The sequence below is a fragment of the Molothrus ater genome, chromosome 7 (assembly GCF_012460135.2).
Source record: "Molothrus ater isolate BHLD 08-10-18 breed brown headed cowbird chromosome 7, BPBGC_Mater_1.1, whole genome shotgun sequence".
Taxonomy (NCBI): domain Eukaryota; kingdom Metazoa; phylum Chordata; class Aves; order Passeriformes; family Icteridae; genus Molothrus; species Molothrus ater.
In genome coordinates, this window is record NC_050484.2 from 1,855,779 (window position 1) to 1,878,424 (window position 22,646).

At 48.7% G+C, this 22,646-nt stretch overlaps 1 protein-coding gene and 1 pseudogene across 1 annotated transcript in view; both read right to left on the reverse strand.

The window, feature by feature from the left end:
• The window catches only part of LOC118689110 (uncharacterized), a 29,383-nt pseudogene extending 19,551 nt beyond the window's left edge, over window positions 1-9,832 (reverse strand).
• Window positions 8,598-22,646, reverse strand: part of HDAC4 (histone deacetylase 4) — a 182,783-nt gene continuing 168,734 nt past the window's right edge. Inside the window, exons 23-27 of the mRNA XM_036386565.2 lie at window positions 21,075-21,193; window positions 19,365-19,498; window positions 15,688-15,772; window positions 14,493-14,634; window positions 8,598-14,066 (exon numbers count right to left, since the gene is read on the reverse strand). Of these exons, the coding sequence (XP_036242458.1) occupies window positions 14,027-14,066; window positions 14,493-14,634; window positions 15,688-15,772; window positions 19,365-19,498; window positions 21,075-21,193 (520 nt within the window). The 3' untranslated portion in view covers window positions 8,598-14,026. The remainder of the gene's footprint in view (window positions 14,067-14,492; window positions 14,635-15,687; window positions 15,773-19,364; window positions 19,499-21,074; window positions 21,194-22,646) is intronic.

Consider the following 22,646-nt stretch of genomic DNA (forward strand, 5'->3'; position numbering starts at 1 on the left):
GAGCTTTTTGGGAGCCGTGGTGATTAACATTCCTTAATGAGGATGCAGGGGGTGCTCAGGGCTGGGGGAGGGCAGCCCCAGCACCCTCCTGAGGGTCCCACCTTCCCTTCCCACCCAATCCCCCCTGTTGCCATCTGGCAGATTTACTGGCCCCACTAAGGTGGCTCCCACTGATATAATGAGGAGTTGCAGCCTGGGCTGTATTTCCTCATGCATTTCACTTCCCTGCCAGAAAAGTTCAGGGCTGGGTCAGATTTTATATATATTTATGCATATATATATAAAAAAAAATGTATATATAAAAATATATATTTCTTCTTTCCAGGTGATTTCCACCTTTTCCCATCCAAAGACTCATTCACCCTCATCTTTCCCACCCACCAGGGGTTTGTTCTGTTGGTTGAGTTTGGGCTAAAGAAAACATTCCAGGGGCCAAAGCCCCACATCCATCCCCTCCAGGGGTGAGATGCTGCCTGGTGCTGCTCTCTGGGGGTGCCACAGCAGCACTGAGCCCGTCCTCAGCCCACTTCCAGCCAGGAAGTGCTGATTTAATCAAGTTCAGCTCTGGTATGGAAAGGGAAGCTGGGTGGCTGGGGACTTCAAACAGCCCCATCCCTCCTCCCACACCTTCACAGGGTCATGATCAGAGAGGGACATGCCCCAGCATCCCAAATCCCTGCTGAGCTCCTCCAGCCTTGCTGCACCCACCCCAAATCCCCAAATCCTCCTTCCCTGGCCGTGGCCAAGCTGCCCTGCTCCAGCCAGAGGCCACCAGGCCCCTTCTCTGAGGACAACAAAGCCTCAAATGCGTTGCCAGGTGAATTTTGTGAGGATTGAAATGTTTCTGGGTGAATTTTGTAATTAATAAAAGCTCCTGGCGCTGCTGCTCTTACAGGGCTCTGTGCCCTTGTTTAGCAGAGCTCTGGCAGGGGTTCAGGGGGTGCTGGCGTTGCCTCTGCTGCCTGGAGGCTTTGGGATGCCAATTCCAGGCACAGATTGCTGAGGAACGGCCCATCCCCATTGGTTTGGGGTTTCCTGGCTCCTTTCCCCATTGCATAGCTGAGAATTCCCATTGTGCATGGAATGCAGCCAGGATCCAGGAGGAGGTGAAGCCCATGCACACCCTGCGGTGAAGGGGGTGCCCCAGGGTGCAGGGAGGCTCATGGAAAATTTGGGTATAATTAATAAATAAGAAATTTTGGGTATAATTAATAAATAAGAAATTTTGGGTATAATTAATAAATAAGAAATTTGGGGTATAATTAATAAGCAATAAATTTTGGGTTTCCTCTCCCCTGCTGGGAATGAGCCATCCCTGCCTGCTGGACGAGGCACCCCTGACCCAGAGGATTTTCACCTTTCCATCAGGAGGGGAAAGGGAGGGTTTTGTTGAGCCCAAGGCACTCCAGCCCCTCTGTGAGATAACTTTTCTTTCAGATTTCAGAATCCCCGAATGGTTTGGGTTGGAAAGGACCTTAAAACTCATCTCATTCCAACCCTGCCAGGAGCAGGGACACCTTCCACTATCCCAGGCTGCTCCAAGCCTCAACCTGGCCTGGGACACTTCCAGGGATGGGGAAAATAATCCTGCCAGAGCCTTGGCCTTCCCAAACCCCACCCCCGAGGCAGCCACACACCTTCTCACCAGAGGCTGCCTCTCTGAGCTGCCTTTTTCCCACAATTTCAGAGTTTTACGGCCAGCATTCCTTATTTTCCATGTCATTAATCTCCACAGGCCCTGGCTCCAAGCAGGCAGGAAGCCAAAGGCTGCCAGACAGGTTCCAAGCGAAATCCAAGTTGTCTGGAAAAGAAGAAAATCCAGCTGAAGTTGGGAAAGCCCTTGAGCCTCAAAACTGGCTCTGCCCAAGCACCCAGCAGGACAAGGGGGATGCAGCTCAGATGGGTTTGGTGGCAGCCAGGCTGTCCCTTCCCATCCCACTGGACTTTTCCAGCCACCAGGGTTCCTTTGAGCTCAGGGATTTAATTGTGCCCAAGGGGGGGAAAAACCCAGCACCCAACCCAAAGCAAAACTGGGAGATTATTTTTAAGTTTCTTTAGAGAGGTCTTGCTCTGAGAGCTGCTCCTGAGCAGGCAGCCAATGCATCTTTCAGGGTGTTTTTGCTGTGAGTTCTCATTTCCTGATCTTGGAAGTTGCTCTGCTGTGAATCCTCAACTCCCCAAAGTCCCAAAGCTGAGGATGACACAGGCAAAAACACTTTCAGGCAGGACAAGGGAGGAGAAGAAATCTGTCCTACAGTAGGACAAGGGGGAAGAGCAAAAAACTTGCCTGGAAGTCTCCAGAAGTACCTTTAATCCTCCTCCAGGTTGTCCACATGGATCAGTTCTGCTCAGGGGGACCAGAGAATTCCAGAATGGAATTCAGGCCCTCAGGGAAGGCTAAAGTTGGGTATTAGGGAAAATTTCTTCCCTGAAAGGGAGGCCAGGCCCTGGCACAGCTGCCCAGGGCAGTGTGGAGTCCCCATTCCTGGAGGGATTTAGAAGCCCTGTGGATGTGGCACCTGCAGCACGGGCAGCTGAGCCAGGATCCTTGGGAAGGGGGGGCCTGATCCAGCTGCCTCCCAGAGCAGATTCCAGCCCTGGTGGGATCTGCAGACACTTCCCTGCCTGGATTCCTCTTCCCATCATCTCCCTCCAAGCCTCTCCAAGCACGGCTGGGAGCAGCCCTGGACCTTCAGGCCCTCAGCCCTGCCTCTCTCTGCTCACAAAGGGAACAGAGAGGAATTGTTTTGGAATAACAGCGCAAATCAAATTTCCCGTGGCAGATAAGGGGGAGAGAGGTCAGATATGAGAAGGCTTTGGATGACAGAGGAATTATCCTGCAGCCCCTGCGGGATAACTCAGTCCCAGTCCCACTTTCAGCACTTTGTTATCCCAGCACGGAGCTGCTCCAGCAGCCCCAGGCTGAGCATTCCCTGTGCCCTGAAAGGAGGGGGAGCATCCCAGCGAGTCAGGGCCATCATCCAGCGGCCCAGGGGAGCCGGGCAGCCCTGCCCAGCTTCCAGCCGGAGCTGCGGGAAGCTGCTCTGTGCTTTGGGTGTGCAGCTGTTCCACAGCTGCTGCTGCTTCTCCTTCTCCTTCTCCTCCTCCTCCTTCTTCTTTTTCTTCTCCTTCTCCTTCTTCTCCTTCTTTTTCTTCTCCTTCTTCTTTTTCTTCTCCTTCTCCTCCTTCTTCTCTCTTCTTCTTCTCCTTCTTCTTTTCTTCTCCTTCTCTTCTTCTTCTCCTTCTCCTTCTTCTTCTCTCCTCTCCTTCTTCTTTTTCTTCTCATTCTCCTCCTTCTTTTTCTTCTCCTTGTCCTTCTTCTCCTTCTTTCTTCTTCTCCTTCTTCTTTTTCTTCTCCTTCTTCTTTTCCTTCTTCTTCTTCTCCTTCTTCTTTTTCTTCTCCTTTTTCTTTTCCTTCTTCTTCTCCTTCCTCTCCTTCTTCTTTTTCTTCTTCTTCTTCTTCTCTTCTCCTTCTCCTTCTCTTCTTCTTCTTCTTCTTCTTTCTTCTTCTTCCTCCTCCCCAGCTGCATCCCCTAGAGTGGGTTTGGGCACCTGGCTGTGGACTTGCCCTAAAAACAGCTGGGAGGGGGGGGTGCAGCCCCTGATCCCTTGGCTCCCCTGTCCTATTCGCATTCTCTGATAAAATCTCTTTGCCCAGGATTTTCCTCCTGGGAAGCTGAGGAGCCTCAGAGAAAAGGAAAACAATTCTTCTCTCATTTGCTTCTCCTGTGCTGTGCTCATGTGGAATGTGTTTGGAGATTGTTTACCCACAGGTGATTGTTCCATTGGATTCTGCTGGGAGTTGTTTTGGTTCTTTGGTCAATCAGGGTTGAGACTCTGGACAGAGTCAGGAGTTTCCATTATTATCTTTTTAGCATTCAGTAAGTGTCCTTTCTGTATTCTTTAGCATAGTATAGTATTCATTGATATAATATAGTATCATAAAGTAATAAATTAGCCTTCTGAGAGAGAACATGGAGTCAGAGTCATCATTCCTGCCTGCCACGGGGGTCCCCACAAATGCAATAATCCCCAACCTTGGCAGGGCTGGGATGGGCTTGGGATGGACTCAGGATGGGCTCAGGAATGGGCTCGGGATGGGCTCGGAATGGGTTTGGGATGGACTCAGGATGGGCTCGGGATGGGCTCGGGATGGGTTCGGGATGGGCTCGGGATGGGCTCAGGATGGGCTCGGGATACTCCCAGATGTTTTCCCCATCTCCACTCCAGGAGCTCTCGGCCCCTTTCCCAGTACCCAAAGGATTTCATCCCTTTTGGTCCCGGTTTTCCTCCTGCTGGAGCCCAGCACGGGAGGGTTTGGGAGCAGCTCCGAGGCTGCCCTGCCAGGGCTGGGGACCCTCAGCAGCACTGAGAGCTCCTCCTGGATAAATAAACCAGCTCCAGGATAAACCGGCTCCTCCTGGATAAATAAACCGGCTCCGGGATAAACCGGCTCCTCCTGGATAAATAAACCGGCTACAGAATAAACTGGCTCCAGATAAATCAGCTCCAGATAAACCGACTACGGGATAAATCGGCTCCTCCTGGATAAATTGGTTCCAGGATAAACTGGCTCCAGATAAATCAGCTCCAGGATAAACTGGCTCCAGATAAACTGGCTCCAGGATAAACTGGCTCTGGGATAAACTGGCTCTGAGATAAACCGGCTCTGAGATAAACCGGCTCTTGGATAAACTGGCTCCAGGATAAATCTGCTCCTCCTGGATAAACTGGCTCCAGGATAAACTGGCTCTGGGATAAATCAGCTCCAGGATAAATTGGCTCTTCCTGGATAAATCGACTCCACCTGGATAAACCGGCTCCAGGATAAACCGGCTCCAGATAAACCGGCTCCAGGGTAAACCAGCTCCAGATAAACTGGGTCCAAGACAAACCGGCTCCAGGATAAACCGGCTCCAGGATAAACCCGCTCCAGGATTAACCAGCTCCAGATAAACCGGCTCCAGGATAAACCAGCTCCAGATAAACCGGCTCCAGGATAAACCGGCTCCAGGATAAACCGGCTCCAGATAAACCGGCTCCAGGATAAACCGGCTCCAGGATAAACCAGCTCCAGGGTAAACCAGCTCCAGATAAACCGGGTCCAGGATAAACCGGCTCCAGGATAAACCGGCTCCAGGATAAACCAGCTCCAGATAAACCGGCTCCAGGATAAACCAGCTCCAGGATAAACCAGCTCCAGATAAACCGGCTCCAGGATAAACCGGCTCCAGGATAAACCAGCTCCAGGATAAACCAGCTCCAGATAAACCGGCTCCAGGATAAACCAGCTCCAGGGATTCCCAGCGCTCCCCAGTGGCTGAACCCAACCGGCTCAAAGGCAGCTGCTAAGCCTGTGCTGGCTGCATTATCCACGGGGATTGGGGGGGATTGCAGGAATTGCTCTCTGCTGGTGGGGAAGGAGGGATTTTTAGGTTTTATTATTTTTCCCCCCCTTTCAAACTCACATGTGTAATTGAAGAGTGAAATTCTGAAAACTTGCTCAAGGACTCTTTAATCACCTTTAAAGCCCAGGAATTGCTCCCCATTCCCTTCCTGGTTTAATGGGAAACAGGTTTCTTGTTCCTGCAGGCACTCTGAGGCTGTTGACCATTGGATAATTGCACAATTCTATCTGCACCCTCATCCTTCTAGATACAGTAAACGCCCTTTTTTTTTCCTTTAATTGCAGTGAATTTGGAGTCCCTGGCCATGGCAGGGGACTGGAACAAGATGGTCCTTTCAAGTCCCTTTCTGTGATTCTGTGATTCTAAACCTTCCCACCGTGGGGCAGGGGAACAAATGAATAAAGAAATAGATGGAAAAGACTCAAAAGGGCCTGTACTAAATCAGATAAAGGGCACCTGTCTGTGGCTAGTGCACACTGATGCTCTGGCTGTGTGATCCAATCCACACAGGAAATGTTTTCCCCACTTCTGCTGTGCAGCAGTGAGATTTTGGGGTGGTTTTGTTTCAACCCCAAACGTTTCCTTCTGCTACTGAACCATTTAATTTGCTGTAAACGTGGGCAGAGGTTTGCTTTTCCCTCGTGGGCATCCAGAAGACACCTGGCCCCTCTCTGTGTCCCCCAGCCAGGAGTCCTTTCCCTCACTGAGGTTGGGATTTGCTCTGTTCCTGCTGAAGCCTTCCATGAGCAGAGCTGTGGGATGGGTGTGATGGTGCTCACAGGGGTCTCAGGTTGAGGGAAGGGACAAGGATCTGACTCCATGTTCAGAAGGCTGGTTTATTATTTTATGATATGTATTACATTAAAACTATACTAAAAGAATAGAAGAAAGGATTTCATCAGAAGGCTGGCTAAGAATAGAATAGCAAAGAATGATTAAAAAGGTTTGTGGCTTGGACAGAGAGTCCAAGCCAGCTGCACTGTGATTGGCCATTAATTAGAAACAACCAACATGGGCCAATCACAGATCCACCTGTTGCATTCCACAGCAGCACATAATCAATGTTTACATTTTGTTCCTGAGGCCTTTCAGCTTCTCAGGAGGAAAAATCCTAAGGAAAGGCTTTTCCATAAAAGATGTCTGTGACAGATGGGAGTATATTCCCCATCCTCAGCAGGAGCTGGCTTTGCCAGCTCGTGCTGCTGGAAAAAAGGCAGATTGTGCCCTCCCACAGCCTGGGGAGCTGTGGTTTTTACCACCATTTTTAAAATGTATTCTCTGGAGCCCTGGTTTTCCAGGCACCTCCAGAGGTCCAGCCCCTCCAGGTTCCTCTGGCCATGATCCTTCTCCAGCCTTGGCCCATGTTATTTTTCCCATCATTTTCTCTATCCCAGGGCAGCTCTGCAGGTCATACCCACACGTCACACCCAGGCAGGGACAACAAATGAACTCTCAGGACCCTGAGTGAGCTTCAGAGAATTCCCTAAGAGATCAACCCAGCCCTAGGAGAAAGTTCCTGCTCCAGAAATGATGATGATCCAAATCCCATCATAAATCCAGGACGTTTTGCTGGCACAGAATGAGCTCCTGCCCCCGGGGTTCTCAGGCTGTACATTTAATATTGGAGCCTTTTCCTCCCCCTGCAGTGCTCCCACTGCCACGGGCAGGCACCTAAAGCACGAAGCCCAGAGGCAGAAACAGCCTCTTCCTCCTTTAAAAATATTAACAAAACAAGTGAAATTAATAAAATTAAATTCAGTGGGGGCTCTGGGTAGGGTGTGCCAGCACCCATCCCTCACACCCAACCACGGGCACACACCAGAGGAGGAGCCACGAGGGAAGCACCTCAAAATCTGCTGGATCACATCCACTGCAGCACAATTCCTTCGAATGGAGCACATTTCCTTTGGGATCTGCAGATCTCGGGCTGTAAAAACTCCCCCATGGCTAAAGCAGAGGGTGGTGCCACAGCACTGAGCTCAGCCCTCCCCTCAGGTTCCTGTCCCTGTGCCACGGTGAGCTCAGGGCATTGCAGGTGAGATGGTCACCCAGGTGAGCTGCTCAGGGCATTGCAGGTGAGATGGTGCCTGGCACAGGGGCTGGGATGGTGTCTGCAACAGCCCCCGCCCCTCTAAGCAAGGGCTGTGCCTCAGCTGGGTCAGCCAGCAGTGGGATTTCACTCCCAGAAATCAGAAATGAGCTCCTGGGAGCTGCAGGTGCCCTCCCCAGATCATGGTCACACACCCACACTCTGCACACAAATACAGGATCCAGGGAGAGCTCAGAGCCCCTTCCAGAGCCTAAAGGGGCTCCAGGAGAGCTGGAGAGGGACTGGGGACAAGGCATGGAGGGACAGGACACAGGGAATGGCTCCCACTGCCAGAGGGCAGGGCTGGATGGGAGATTGGGAATTAGGAATTGTTCCCTGTGAGGGTGGGCAGGCCCTGGCACGGGGTGCCCAAATCTGGCAGCTGTGGCTGCCCCTGGATCCCTGGCAGTGCCCAAGGCCAGGTTGGACAGCTGGGGCTTGGAGCAGCCTGGGATAGTGGAAGGTGTCCCTGCCCATGGCAGGGGGTGGGATGAGAGGGGACCTCCCAGATCCTTCCAACCCAAACCCCTCCACGATTCCATGAATCAGGCAGAAGCAGCGGGGGATGTTTCACTGCTGAGGGAATTGGGAGCATCCCAAGTTGTCCCTGTGAGCTCTCCCCACCCCTCCCAGCAGGAGCCTTTGGTGAGCACCAACCTGCTGCTGCTCCAGGGAGTCACTGCAAGGAGCCCAGAACTGAAGTGTGGCCTCATCCCCTGTGAGCACACGGGACAATTCCAGGTGACACACACAGAGCAGATGGATTTTGGATGGTTCAGGGGGCTCCAGAGACAAGCAGGAAGCCAACCAGAGGGAAAACACATATGAAAAAGGTTGTGAAAGGCATAAAGCTGGAGCTGCTCCACTGGAAACTCAAATGGGTTTTTTGCAGCACTTGTCAACGTGCACCTGTGAGCCACAAGGAAACTGGGAAGCTCCAGGAGCTATTCCATGAACACCTCAACGTAGACATGGGTATATTTTGCCCAAAAACCCTCTCTGGCACCAAGACCCCCTTCCATGACACACCAAGAACCCAGCAGATGAAACCATCCCATCCCAGCAAAGGAAGGAAAGAAGATCAGCAGCAGAAACCCGGGTGGTACTATAATTAACTTTTTTCTTTTATTTACACCACAAGAATAACAAGTTGTCATAATGTGGTACAAAATACTGGACTCCTAATAAAGTTGAAATTGAAGTCGGTACTGTCAGAGAAAGACACCATTGGCCAGTTAAAAAAAAAAAAGAAAAAAAAAGAAACAAACAAACAAAAAAAGAACCCCAAACAAAATAAGAGAAAAGAGAAAAATAAAATAAAAATAAAATAAAAACAAAGAAAGAAAAGAAAAAAAAAAACGAGAATGAGAAAAAATATTCCAACTCCACCAATTGAAAAGAAAGGACCGTCGGAAAGTCGAGCACAAAGAATGCTACCATCACTGAAAGGAGGGTCCCTACAGGAAGAGTGAAATTGTGTCTAAATTACAGCGTAAACCGGTAGCTGCTACCAATGGTGACGTCATACTGAGCATGTATAGGTATAAAGTAGAATATAATATAGTTACAACTTTTTGATACTACATATCTGTAATAAGCTCTCGGGTGAATAATGTTTCAACCCCTTACCCCCCCTCCCCGCCCCCACTTTTATATATATATTATATATATAAGTTTGTCATCCTCATAAATTGGAAAATAGCGCCTCCACTATGGAGCACAGAAAAAGTGTTAATTTATTTTCTTTCAATAGGATACTTTTTTTTTTCTTTTTCATCATCAATATCAAAGACAAAGTGAAGATGAGCTGAGAACGAGCCCAACTTCATGACAATGAAGAAACACGTTTTGCCTTTTGCTGTAAAGTCTCGTTTTTAAACCACAGTGTTGCACAGTACACGACTGCTTAAAGTGAAACCGAGCAAAAATACATCATGTAAAAGTAATTTCTTAAAAAAGTTAACGCAGCTGTGCTGAAGAGTTAACTCTTTAAAGTCCTCCTCATCCATCCGTCCGTCCGTCCGTCCGTCCGGCTCCTCGGAATGAACGACTCTGTGTGTGTTGACACAAGGGTTGCATCCAACCTCCCCACCCAGCCGAGAAATCAAAGCAAAAACACCAACCCAAAGGAAAATAATAATAATAATAACAATAATAATAATAATGACACAGGCAGTTTACTTGGTGTGTTCGGCGTAGTTTCCCTAAAAACACTGTTTCCACATAAATACAATAAACTCTATTATTGGTAAGTCACAAGTGCTAGATAAACGTCTTAGTTTTTTTTCTTTTCTTCTTAAAATGAGAAATGTTTAAGTAGTCCTTTTTGTTTGTTTTTTTTTTTTATTTATTTACTCTTTTTAACAATAAAAAGCACAATTTCTTCTTATTAAGTTCAGTAAGACTCCAAAAGAAAAAAAAAAAGGAATTCCCACTCTCCTTCCTTGGTGTGTAGCTGTGTGGGTGAGTGAGTGTGTGTGACAACAACATCCCAACCTTTAGTCTCCACAAATGCCACGAGAGCAAAAAAAAAAAAAAAAAACCAAAACAAAAAACCAATATAAAACCAAAACAAAACAAAAACCAACCCAAAGAAACCCCAAACCACCTCTTTTTTTTTTGTTTTTGTTTTCTTTTTCTCGTTATCGTTTTCAAAGCTGCCAAGTTTGGCGTGCAAAATCTGTATACAATATAAAGACATGCCAACCTTACAGACCATGCAACCTCAAGGTGTAGGAAACTTAAAAAAATATATTCATATATATTTATATATATATTTATATATATCAATGCCCGTAAAAGAACATGGGCCCAAAAAAGTTTACAAAAGGAAGAATGGAATGAGTACATGACCGTGACTAATAAAAAAAAGGAATGTTTTGTATCGAAAGTAAAAAAAAAACCAAAAAACCCAACAAAAAAACCAACCAACCAAAAAAAAAGAAACCAACCAAAAAACCCCCAATGGTTACTTGTGTACTGCAAACTGGGCCTCACTTCACTGTAAAGAGGATTGAAAGATGTTCCTTTTCTTCCCAAGCAGGTACAAAGGATGCCCTGGGCAGCACGTGCCGGGATGTGGGAGCATCCCAGGCTCCCACCCCGCTGGCACGGCCGCCCCGTGGCAAAGTCATCTGAAATGAAGAAGCTTAATGGCTCAAAAAGGTGAAAAATCCCCCTGGAGAGCCTCAAAACGAGGGCTCCCTCCCTTCTCTCCGTGCCTGCACTGGCCCCGGAAAGCATCCCTGGGGAAGAGCATCCCCAGGGGAGGTCACAGCCCAGGGAAGAGCGTTCCCAGGGAAAAGGGGGATGCTGCAAACAAATCCACATCGCCGGGAGTTTGGAGGAGACGAGCTCTGTCCTCTCGGGAAAAATCTTCCCGTCCCGGCAAAAAGCTGAGGGAAAGGATGGAAAGGAAGGAAGGGAGGGAGGGAGGAAGGAAGGAAGGAAGGTGGCATCCCAACAAGCTCCTCCGGATTTTCCAAAGGAACCGGCTCAGCACAGTCAGCCGGCGGCTCCCGGGAGAGCAAAAAGGAAGGAAAAAGCTTTGCCACGACCGGGAGCAGAAATGTCAAAAACCTTCCGGGGAAGAGCTGACGAGACAAAGGGAGGTGTGAACACAGGCACTGCCCACAGCACAGGGAGCAAACCCCACGTCAGTCACCAGATCTGGCAGTGGGATGGATTTGAGATCACAGCAGCAGCGTGGTCAGAAAACCCCAAACCACAACATCCCCAGGAACGCGGTGCTCTCACACGGGGGGAGTTTTAGGATATGCCGAGGACAGGCCTTGCCGCTGGGGCTTTTTGGGGTTTTAGGATGTACTTGGTCTGCACAACTCAAATACTGTAGTGTCTGGTTCTGAAACTGCACTAGAAATCGAGGAAGGAAACAAAAGCCTCCAGCGTGGGGTCACGCTCCCGATTCCTCCCGCCAGCGAGTCCTGAACGGAACGAAAGCGGCTGCTTCGAGAACTGGAAAGAAGAGAAGTTACTGGAAGCAACCCCAGCAGTCACCATGGGAAGAAAGGATAAAAGAAGGAAGGGTGGTTAAGGAGAAGATGTGCTGGGAAGAGGGATGTGCTGTCCTACACTGCTGGAGGAAGGCACGCGGGGAGCGCCGTCTCCGCCAGGACGCTCTGCTCTCCGTGGCAGGGCTCATGGCCTCTCCCACCCGGCACTCCCGGGAGGATTCCCTCCTCGGGGTGGGGGGCAAACAAAAAAAAAAAGCCTCCAAAACCCCTCCCAGCATCAGGAAGAAGAAGAAGAGAGGAGAAAAAGAGGGAGAGAGGAGGTGGGGAGTTTGCGGGCATGTCCGGCGGAGAGAAAAGGCCGGCGGTCCCGGAGTATCCAAGGAGCCTTCCCGAGGGCAGGCAGCGCCAGGAGCCACGGGCAGGACAAAGGCATTGCCCACTGAACACTACCAGGCAAGAAAATTCCTTATTTTCTTTACAGAGCTACTACAAGAGAGCTGAGGAAATATACAGTTGGCGGAATCGGTACAACAAAGGAGCCCATCGCGGTCCCTCATCCTCCTCCTCCTCCTCCTCGGTAAAATGCGCCCTTTCCCAGAAAAAAACAAACTCTGTTGGTCTGCCCACAGTTCCTTACACCTGCAGAAAGCTGCACACTGTACAAAAGAGTTGAGGATAAGGAGAGAAAACAATACAGAAAATTAAAAAAAGAAAAAAAAAATTTAAAAGAAGGAAAAAAAAAGAAAGGAAAATCCATGTATTATAAGCAAGAAAAGAGGGAGGAAGAAAGGTTTAGATGCTATTGCCGTTCAGAAAGGAAACCTGCCAAATGGAAAAGAAATGTCAGAGTCACACAAACAAGGCTTCCGGAGGGTTTCGGGAAATATCCATATAAAAATTAACAGCAAATTCAGTGTCTTTGCTATAAAAAACTCTTTTTTTTTCTTGTGTTTGTTAGAAAAGGATCACAACTAAAAACCTTAAATTAAAATACAAATGTTTAGGGTAGTTGCCCAGTGGCTAAAGTGTTGGCTTTCTGAAAAACTTCCCAATCTGTCACCTGACAAGTCCTCGAGTTTCAACCTGGATCCTTCTCCAAAAGCACCTTTGACGTTCCAATTCCCAAATCTGTCCCTAGGGAGCTTCCAATGGCTACTGTTAGAGTATGCATTTATTACATATATTTTTTTCTTTTTTCTATAAATGCATCATAAATATTTTTCTCAATAATTCATAGGAATCCGGTTTCTAAGCTTGGAATACATTTGGAATATACATTATACACATATATATATTTATACCTAACAATTTAAGCAATATCTCATGCTAGTTGCTTTTAATAAAAAGCATTCCAGTCTTAAAACCTGCATTTGTGTCTAATACATGCTTCAACAACCAAATTGGTAAGTTCAATTACTAGATAATGTAGAAGAGAGAGAAAACATTTGAAAATTGGTTGTTAAAAATGGTTGAATTTCAAAGACCCAACAGTATTTGCCACTTTTTTGGCAACTACCTTAATTTTTTTTTTCTTTTTTCCTTTTCTCTGAAACAGCAATGAAAGAAAACAAAACAAATCCAAACTTGTCGACAGTTTTTGGAGACGCTCTGTTCAGCTGATGCCTGCTTCCCACCATCATGCCAGCACAAGCCAAAAAGTCTTCCTTCCTGATGGCAGTCCTTGGCTTTCCCAACCAGAGGAAAAATATTCAGGAACTGCTGTGTTCTTTTTTTTTTTTTCTTTTTTTTGGTTTTTTTTTGTTTTTTTTTTTCATGTGTGTTTTGTTTTTTTTAATTAATTTTTACTTAAGGCATTGTTCCTCAAACTTCAGAAAATCCAGCTGCACCAAATCCATCAATTAAAAAAAAAGGCACAAACTCATCTTCAGATGGCTTTGGAGACAATAAAGCCGACTCCATCTGGGCTACCGTTCCCCCCCTTCTGCTTCCCTTTCCTTTAGGTGTCAGGTGAGTCCTCGTTCCCTGTCCCTCCCCGTTAAAAATCCACCATCATCTCCCAACGTTCCAGTTCCGACAAGAGCTGTCGTGACTCACAGGCAGGCAAGAGCCATTTCCAAATATCCAAGAAATGAAAGTACACGATGGGTTGAGTGGTTCAAGCGGAGATTGCTCAGTTGTGGGTGATCAACTTTGTAAGCACCAGTTTTACGTTAAGGTTTGTTTGATTTGTGTTGTTGAATCTTTGATTTCTTTATTATTCTCGCGTTTCGTTTTTGTTTTTTTTTGTTTGGCAACTCTGCCAAAGACTTCCCGGGCATCGTTCCTCTTTCTGCTCGCGGTGAGGACCAGAGGAACGTGAGTGCCCAACGTGTCAGTCCTTTGCTGCTCTTCACCAGCGGTTTTGTTCAGCAAAAAGAGACTCAAAGATGCGGAGAGATTTGTTTTTTGTGTCGCTTGCTTTGCTTTACACCTGGCTGTCCTTCCGTGTTCGGGAAATAACCGCGACAGGACGCAGGAGTAACAAGAGAAAGCTTCTTGGCAGAGCTTCAAGACGAAGACGAACAGACAGGAGAACTCCAGCTCGAAGGTGGCTGCTACAGGGGAGGCTCCTCTTCCATGGGTTCGTCCTCAGGTCTGAGGGATTGCGCAGCCAGGCAGGGTGGGACAGGGAGGGGAGAGAGAAAAGAGGGTTTGGCATGACATAGCTGGCCAATTTGTGGTGCCAAGTCTCACTCCTTATGTTCCCATCACCTTCCCACCCAGCCAGCTGGGATCACCTGAATTCAGCTTGCCACCAAGAAGGGTTTTTGGATCATCTCACTTGGGCAACATTAAGATTTTCCCCAGCAAAATAAATTCCTTTGTGTGGTCCAAAGCCACAGGGTGCACGCACAGAGCTCATGGCTCTGCTGCTCTCCTGCAGCCTGGAAGGTCCTCTGGGAACCCATGGAGGACAGGGGACGTGGGGAACACAGCAGCAGTGGCTGAAAGGAGAGGAATAACCTGCGAAGCTGCTCCTCCTGGCTGCACAGACTGGAAATGTGATGGGAAACCACTGACCTCTTCTCCGCCGGCTTCACACCCACCGACAGCGATGCCATGGCCGTCACCGTCTCCGCCTCCTCGTTCTCACACTTCTGGGCCTCCACCAGGGAATATCCCACCGTGGAGGCGAAACGCTGGAGGGAATGCCAGTACTTGCCTGGGGGAGAGGTGACAACAGGGCCATCAGGGCACCATTCCAGCTCCTGCTTTCCCAAACCCAGCTGCCGGCTCAGAACTGCCCAGGAACACTTATCTGATCCCTACTCTCACTTTAAGGGCCTTAGGTGCTCAAAAAACAGTTCCCTTTTCCACTTCAAATACCTCAGAAACTTCTAGACCTAAGGACAAATGTGCCTGGAGATGTCTCTCTACCAAAAAACCCAGGAGAGGGAAGGATGCAGTCCAGGTCTGGATCCACCTGCTGACTGCCACGTACTTTCAGTGGGCAAATCCCTGAAGACTAAAGAAGTCCAAGATGTATTTAGAACCCTTAAAGTTGGAAAAGACCTCCAAGACCACCAAGTCCAAGCTTCAACCTCCAAAGTATTTTTTATGTCGGCAGTTTGACACCCTTTTGCATGGAGAAGAGCACTGGGAAGGCTCTAGAGGAAAGAATTGCCAAGAATTTCTCCAGGCAAGGTTCAGTGCAATGATTTTAAACTGCTTAGCTAAATAAACCTAAAATATCAACAACTGCCAGCAAAACTCATAGAATATCCTTGGAAGGGATCATCCCTTGGGAGAGATCATTGAATCCAACTCCTGGCCCTGCACAGGACATCCCAAGAATCCCAGCCTGTCCCTGAGAACCTGCTTCACTTCCATGCCTATCTACTCCTAATTAATGGGTGCCACAACTCCCAACAAGACTTGTGTTATTTGGAGACACTTAATTGCTTTCCAAGAAGTAAGAGCACCCTCTAATGGCAGGACAGTCTGTCCTTTACAGAGATTTTAGAGTTTTTAATTTTTGTTGGGTTAACAGCTAGACTGGATCCTCCTGAAGGTCTTTTCCTACTGAACCTGTGCTCTGATTCTGTAATTCCCCCTAAAGGCTAAAGTCCTGCTGGGCTTTGTCACTGCACAAGCCCAGCTCAGGGTGCAGTGACCACCAGAAAAGTGAGAAATGGGAGCATGGAGCTGGCAGAATGGTGGGGAAGCCCAAGGGGTGTCCCCAGGGACCCAGCTGGGTCAGTGGGGCCGGACTCACTGTGGATCTCGATGACCTTCTCCATGGAATGCACGGCGTTAGCGTTTGCTCTCTGCTGGAAAACCTTCTCTGGAAGAGGGTCAAGCTGGAGAGAGAGAGAGGAACACCAGAGGAATGTTACCATTGAATCCCAGAATGGTTCTGGTGGGAAGGGACATTAAAGCTCATCCCACTCCATGCCTGGCATGGGCAGGGACACCTTCCACTAGTCGTTCTGCAGTGGGAACATGCCTGTGCCAGCCCAGGGAAAGGCCTGACAAGCACTGCTGGAGGGAAGTTTTAGGATTTATTTGATTTCCTTTAGAAAAACTCAAGAAGAGGAGACACCTCTGCCCTCCCAGGTTCTCCACTAATGAATGAATTCATCCCAAACCTCCAAGGTGGGCTGTCCAAAACAAGAGATGTCCACTGCTGTTAACTGTGCTGAAAACAACCCAACCAGGGATGCTCCCCAGCAAAGAACAGCCAGAGTTCAACAGTTAAAAATATCTATGGCAAAGTTTAACTTCCCTCAGAGCCAAGAGAAGCTGCAGCCAAGACTGCTCTTATGAGCACATGGTAGCCATTCCATAGGTACTTCATAGGATGGTGCATTCCAGATTCAGTAATTATGGATTGCACTTTTTATTAATTCCCCACTCTAAAAATAGTTCTGCTTCAAACTGGTTTCTGTATGACATTAAGTGAAGGCAAAAGCAATTCCTGGATAAGTCTTTGAGCAAGAGCATTCCAGGGCCTCTTGGTTGACACTGAGACAAAGCATGTTCCAGATTCCAGAGCTCATTCCTCCTCCTGAAATAACACTCACAAAGAACCTCAGCCTGTGGAAAAAGGGAGCAAAAAACCTCTGGGCATGAGGCACCTGGTTGTCACACCTTCCTGTTTGAAGGGCAGAGGCTGGAGATGCCCACAATGGACTGAGCAGCTCTGCAGAGTAATGGGAGAGGAATGGTGGCTAACTGGTGTAGACTGCCATCAGCAGATCTCAAAATCATGGAATCACAGAATGCTGGGGGGTGAAGGGATCTTAAAATTCATCTCATCTCACCCCCTGCCATGGGCAAGGACACCTTCCACTGTCCCAGGTGGCTCCAAGCCCTGTCCAGCCTGGCCTTGGACACTGCCAGGGATCCAGGGGCAGCCACAGCTGCTCTGGGCACCCTGTGCCAGGGCCTGCCCACCCTCACAGGGAACAATTCCTAATTCCCAATATCCCACCTAACCCTGCCATCTGGATTAAAATGGATTAAAACCATTCCCCCTTTTCCTGTCCCATCAGACCCTTGTCTAAAGCTCCTGTCCAGCTCTCTTGAAATCACTTTAGGCACTGGAAGACTTCTCCAGGCGGAACAACCCAAACTCTCTCAGACTGTATCAAAGTCTCTCTCTGATTTCCCATCCCTGATTTCCACTGAAGCCCTGTGAGCATTGCCCAGCAGTGCAGGCCCATTCCCCAGCCCTGACCCCCTCCCCAGTGCAGCAATCAGCTGCCCAGCCCCAGCTCTGGGTTCATTTCCTGGCAGCTTGGGAAGGAGCTGCTTCTCCGACGCGGGAGTTTTGATCTCGGCCGGTGGACGCCGTGCTCGGGGGGACTGGCACTGCTCCCCTCATTTCCCAGCAGCCCCAGTGGAGCTCCAGTTTGGCTCCTGAGCCAGCCCAGCTCCCTGCAGCCCAGCCTGGCCACAGCTGCCTGTCCATGTGTGTGCAGCAGGCTGCTCTGACACGCTGTAGATCAAACCGCATCAAAGCGCCGCAGCGCAGAGCTGCAGCGCTCCCCCCGACTGCCCTGCCTTCAAAAGGTTCCAGGAAAGACCTGGATAAAATGAGTGTTTCCTGCTTTCTGATGTGTGCCTAAGCCAGGGAATATTACCCTATCTGCACAGCCCACCTAGGACAAGTGAGAGCAGGTCTGTTTTTTAAGTGTCCTTGTAGCCATGATTAAAATAATCAATGTTTTTTATCTTTAAGGATCAATATTTCTTCTGCTCAATGAAATCACTCAGGCAGCTCACAACATCCAAGGTATCCTGAGTGCTGAGCTCTCCCCACAGCCTCACACTCCCAAACACACCCATGGCTTGGGTGAAGCACTTATTTACTGCTTGTGGTTGCAGTCAGCCTCCAGTGATCCTAGGAGCACACTGAGCAGGAGGAACCACATCCTCCAGGTGTTATTCCCACTGCTTCCCTTTCAAAGTGCATCCTTCACCCAAAGGTGGCTGGAGCCAGAAGAATTGTCTGTAGTGACCACTTGAAACATATAAGTGCTGCAATAAACACCTCACAGAACCCCAGGAAGGTCTGGCTTACAAGGCACCTTAGAGCTCATCCAGTCCCAACCCCCGCCTGGGACAGGGACACCTTCCACTATCCCAGGCTGCTCCAAACCTCATCCAACCTGGCCTTGGGCACTTGCAGGGATCCAGGGGTAGTCACAGCTTCTCTATGAAACCTGTGCCAGTGCCCCACCACTGGAAGCCCCCTGTTTCCATGCTGGTGTGGCAGCTGCCTCCTGAGTTTTCAGCTGTCCTGAGGGCTGAGTGCAGGCTGGAGCCATTCCCTGTGCCCAGAGCCTTCTCAGAACTGCCTGGCCCAGCAGAAGGAGCAGGATGCTCTCTGGGCACTGGAGCTGGGATGCTGGATGATGGAAGCAGGTGCTTCTGATGAATCCCAGCTGGTTTATCTCCTGGCCTGGCTCCTCCAGCCTCCCACCTAACGCTGAGTGTGGATACTCCAAGACAGAACACTTCTCCAACAGGCTGGAGGTCAAACTGCTCCACACCTCCATGCAGATCCAAGCTCCCTCTCCATCTTTCCAGACACCTGATGGTCACTGAACTACAACCCTCCCCAGAAATCAGCTCCCACTGGAGACAGACCCACTGCTCAGCTCCTCTGGTGCTGCACCTCAGCCCAAAGTATCTGTACTCAAAAGACCTCAAATATGGTTTCAAGCTGCACCAGAGGAGGTTTAGGTTGGATATTAAGGAAAATTCCTTCACTGGAAGCGTGCTCAGGCATTCAGTCAGGCTGCCCAGGGCAGTGGTGGAGTCAACACCCCTGCAAGGATTTCAAAGATGTGTAGATGTAGTGTTCCTTCATCCCTCTGACACTAAAAGTGGGGGGGGGAAAGCAGAAAAGATGGAGTATCTGAAATTTTCTCTGTAGGAAAATACCCATAGCTCTTCAGAATCCAACATCTTGCTGTATTTCTCTGTCTGGTTCTTATCTTGCAATCACCCCCCTAACCTTTCTGGCCAATTTTTCTGACACAGTCAAGGCTTCTCCTACACAGCAACGTGCAGAAAATAGAAAATGTAACTCCTAGGAAAAAATCCTGCTGCAAACCATGTCAAGCAAGCTGCCCCATGTAGCAGGCACAGTCTGTAGGACTAGAGAGGGGAGCAAAGAGAAGGGAAGACTTGCACAATGAATTCAGAAATTAATTAAAAGAGTTGTTTTCCAAAGAGCACGAAGCAAATTATTTGGAGAAAGAACAAACCCAAAAATCATTCTTAGCTGTTTCACTCGTTGCACGGACTACAAAGCACAGGTGGTTTTTAAGCACTAAACAAACAGCGAGTGTCAGAAGGACACCAAACAAGGACACAAACTTGGCAGCCAGGAGGATGAGACGCCCAAAGCCGAGGGGGGAGTGTGTTTGGGGGTGCCTGTACCTCGTTTCCCAGCAGGGCAGACACGCAGGCCTCCGAGGCGTCGCAGATGGCCGTGAGGTCGTGGCCGCCCTCGAGGGCCAGCACCACGCGGCCCCCGGCCAGCCCCATCAGCTGCTTCGTCAGGTACCCGAAGCCTGCAAGGAGGGAACAGAGGAAATGCAGCACAAGGGCAAAGGTGGCGGCTGGAATGGGGCTCCTGGCGGAGGATCAAAGAATTAGGGAGAGGAATTACATCATATTAAAAACCCAGCGGGGATTTGCAAAGGCTCGGCGCGTAACGCGAGCCAGGTTGGGCTTGGACGCGCGGTTCCAGCTGCGGCTTCCAGGGATGGATCCCTGTGTCCCCCAGCAGCACCACCCCGGCTGAGAGCATCACCAGCCTCCCCCTGCCACCCCTCAGCACCCCAAATTAAAGCCAGCAGCCAACATTGCCTTTGGGAGCAGGGAAAGGGGTGGATTTCTGCTGGATGCTGCTTTGGGGGAGGGAGGAGGAAGGGGAATGGGCCCAGTTTGGGTCGGGATAGCAGCAGTGCAGTGCCCCAGAGAGATTTAGGTTTGACATCTCGTTCTCAGCAGACAGCTCTTCCCGTCCATAATATGCTATAAAAATTCCAGGGGCACCCGGCACTTTGATCAGATGACACACAATACATTTCTGCCCCCTTTAAACAAAACAGAACCAAGCGGCGAGGATTTAAAAAACGTGTCCTCAAAGCAACCTTCCCCCTCCAGGAGAAAAAAAAAAATTAAAAAAAATCAAAAAGCCAAACAAAGGAGAAGCCAGGGAATTTCTACCCTCCATCCCCACTGCCTGCTTTTCTGCTTTGGAGTGAACCCCTTTGCAAATTAACAGGCAGAGAAAAGCGTCCACTGCAGAGCCCACAACTGGTTTTGTAAGAGGAGCAGAGCATGGCAAATTTAAGCAGCAGCAGGTAAACAAGACCTTTCCTTTCCAAAGTGTTTCTGGATATCTCAAGGAACTTGCCTCTTGTAAACCTATTTCACTTTATTCTTATATAAAGTTTACAGGTTCAGCTCCCTTACGAGGTTTTAAAGTTCACTGTAGAGAACAACTTTCCTGGCTGGAACAAACTCTTAAAAAATAATAGTAAAAACCTTTTTGCAGGAAAAACTGTCCTCTGGATAAATTTGAAGGAAACAGTGCCAGGTAAACTCCACATAACCTGGAGGGGGAGGGTGGGGGGAAAATTTCAGTGCATCTCCCAAAAACATCCCAGACCCGAAGCAAAAAGGAGGGTTTGTGGGTGTCTGTAATTAATTCAAAGGTGGAGAGCAAAAACATTCAGCTCAAAATTTTAATAAGGTGTCCTGGAGGAAGAAATGGATTTCTTGGTAGCAATGAGAGTGTTTACAGCTGGTATGGCCTTTTTCTGCAATTTTATATTAATGCCAGCATAACTCTCTAATTCAGCAGAGATGTGACTACAAATAAATTACACAATATTACATACTGAATATTTCAAAGTTGAAATATGCAATGTTTCAAAAAAAAAAAAACCCAACAAAATTAAGGCTTCAGCCAGGCCAAAATATGCATTATAAAAAGATAAATGCCATGAAAATTCAAAGAAGAAAGATGGAAGTTTTGCCTTTGAAATGAAAGATCTGAACTAGACCCCGCAAAGTAAAATCTGGGAACACATTGTCTTCAATCCATAGGACAGCAGCAGAAGTAAAGCCCCCACTTACATTTTGCTGACAGGTTATATCCTCCCAGGGGTGTGGGGTGCCCTTCCACAGCATCGAAACCAGATGACACCAGCACAACATCTGGGGCAAACTCGTTGGCAATGGGCATCACTACTGTCCTGCAACACAGAATATCCACAGCACACACATGTCAGGGGGGCTCCTCAGCAAGGCAGGGGTGCTTCAACCCTCTCACCAAACCCTGAGAGCCTGGTGGAAGAGCTCCTTGCACTCCCTGGGATTTTCTCCAGCTCGTGGTTTGAGCAGGGAAATGAGCTGTCACCCCTTGTGATTCCCATTTGGGATCACATCCTGATTTACATACATGGGAATAAGGGTAAAAGAAGAGGGCATCTGGCACAGGCTGCAAAACTACCTGGGAAACCTCACCCCAAGGCATTATCTCCAAGTCCTCCCTCAAAACACCTCCTTAAGCTTTGCCAAGTGATTCCTTCCTCCCTTGCTGCACTTCTCATTTCCCACAGCAAAAGGCTGGAGTATCCCAGGGGCAGAACAGCTGCAAATACCCCACCCAAATCCACCTCTCCCAATGCCAGTTCCCCATCCTCTGATGTTTTGTTCAATAAAATATGGGTGGAATTGTTCAGCATCCCCATCCTACTGATTGCTGAAGTTGTATTTAAATGAAACAAGGGGTCTGTTCCTGTGGTTTCTCACCAAAAGAACTTTTTTCCCTCTGCTTTCTCTCTCTCCAAACTCCACAATTTCTCCTCAAAACCTACAGGAGGTTGCAAACATCCCATCCCCACATCAAGACGCACTTCCCAAATTATGTTTTTTTCCATTGTAACTGCACCTACTGGATGTGTCCCTAGGGCAACCTGACCTGTAATTTTCCCATTTCCCCATCCTAGGAACAGCCACCAGCCAGGACAACTTTCTGGAGCAGGAACTGAGGTTATTTTACCCACACCCCAAAGCATGGACCTGTAAATCTTGGCACACACGAGAACCTAACACTTTATTGAGTCGAGTCTTTATGTGATGCTCTAAAAACAGAGCCCAGGGGGGCTGTTCCATGCTGAGATGGCTCAAGTGCTATCAGAACACTCATAAAAGCTCCCAGCTTTTGCCACAAGGATATTAAACAGCCAGGAGACATCTGCCAGAGTCAGCAGCTCGTGACATCCAGCTGAGCTCGTGCCCCTCTGCAGAATGGGGCATCAGCCTCTGCCAGGCACTGAGCAAACCCACCCCCCAGTCTCCACTGCCACCAGGGAGCAGGAACAGGCACCCAGACACCAAAAAAACCTCCCCACACATCTCCCAGCTTTATTTTTTTCCCAGCTATTTGCCACAGCAACCCCAGAGGCTCCTGCAGTATGGCTGATCTCCGTGTGCAGGCACAGAGACCTCTGTGAGAACAAAGGGATTTCATTTTCCCTTAAAACACACAAAATCCCAACAAGGAATTTGAATTTTCTCCTCTGAGGATGTGATTGCCTCTCTCCATTTTGTCCTTGGGGGATGATTCTGTGAGGAAGGCAAGAGCACAGCTCTGCTTGGTGAGTTTACAGTTTGGTGGAACTCACAGAAATTTTCAGGAGAAAC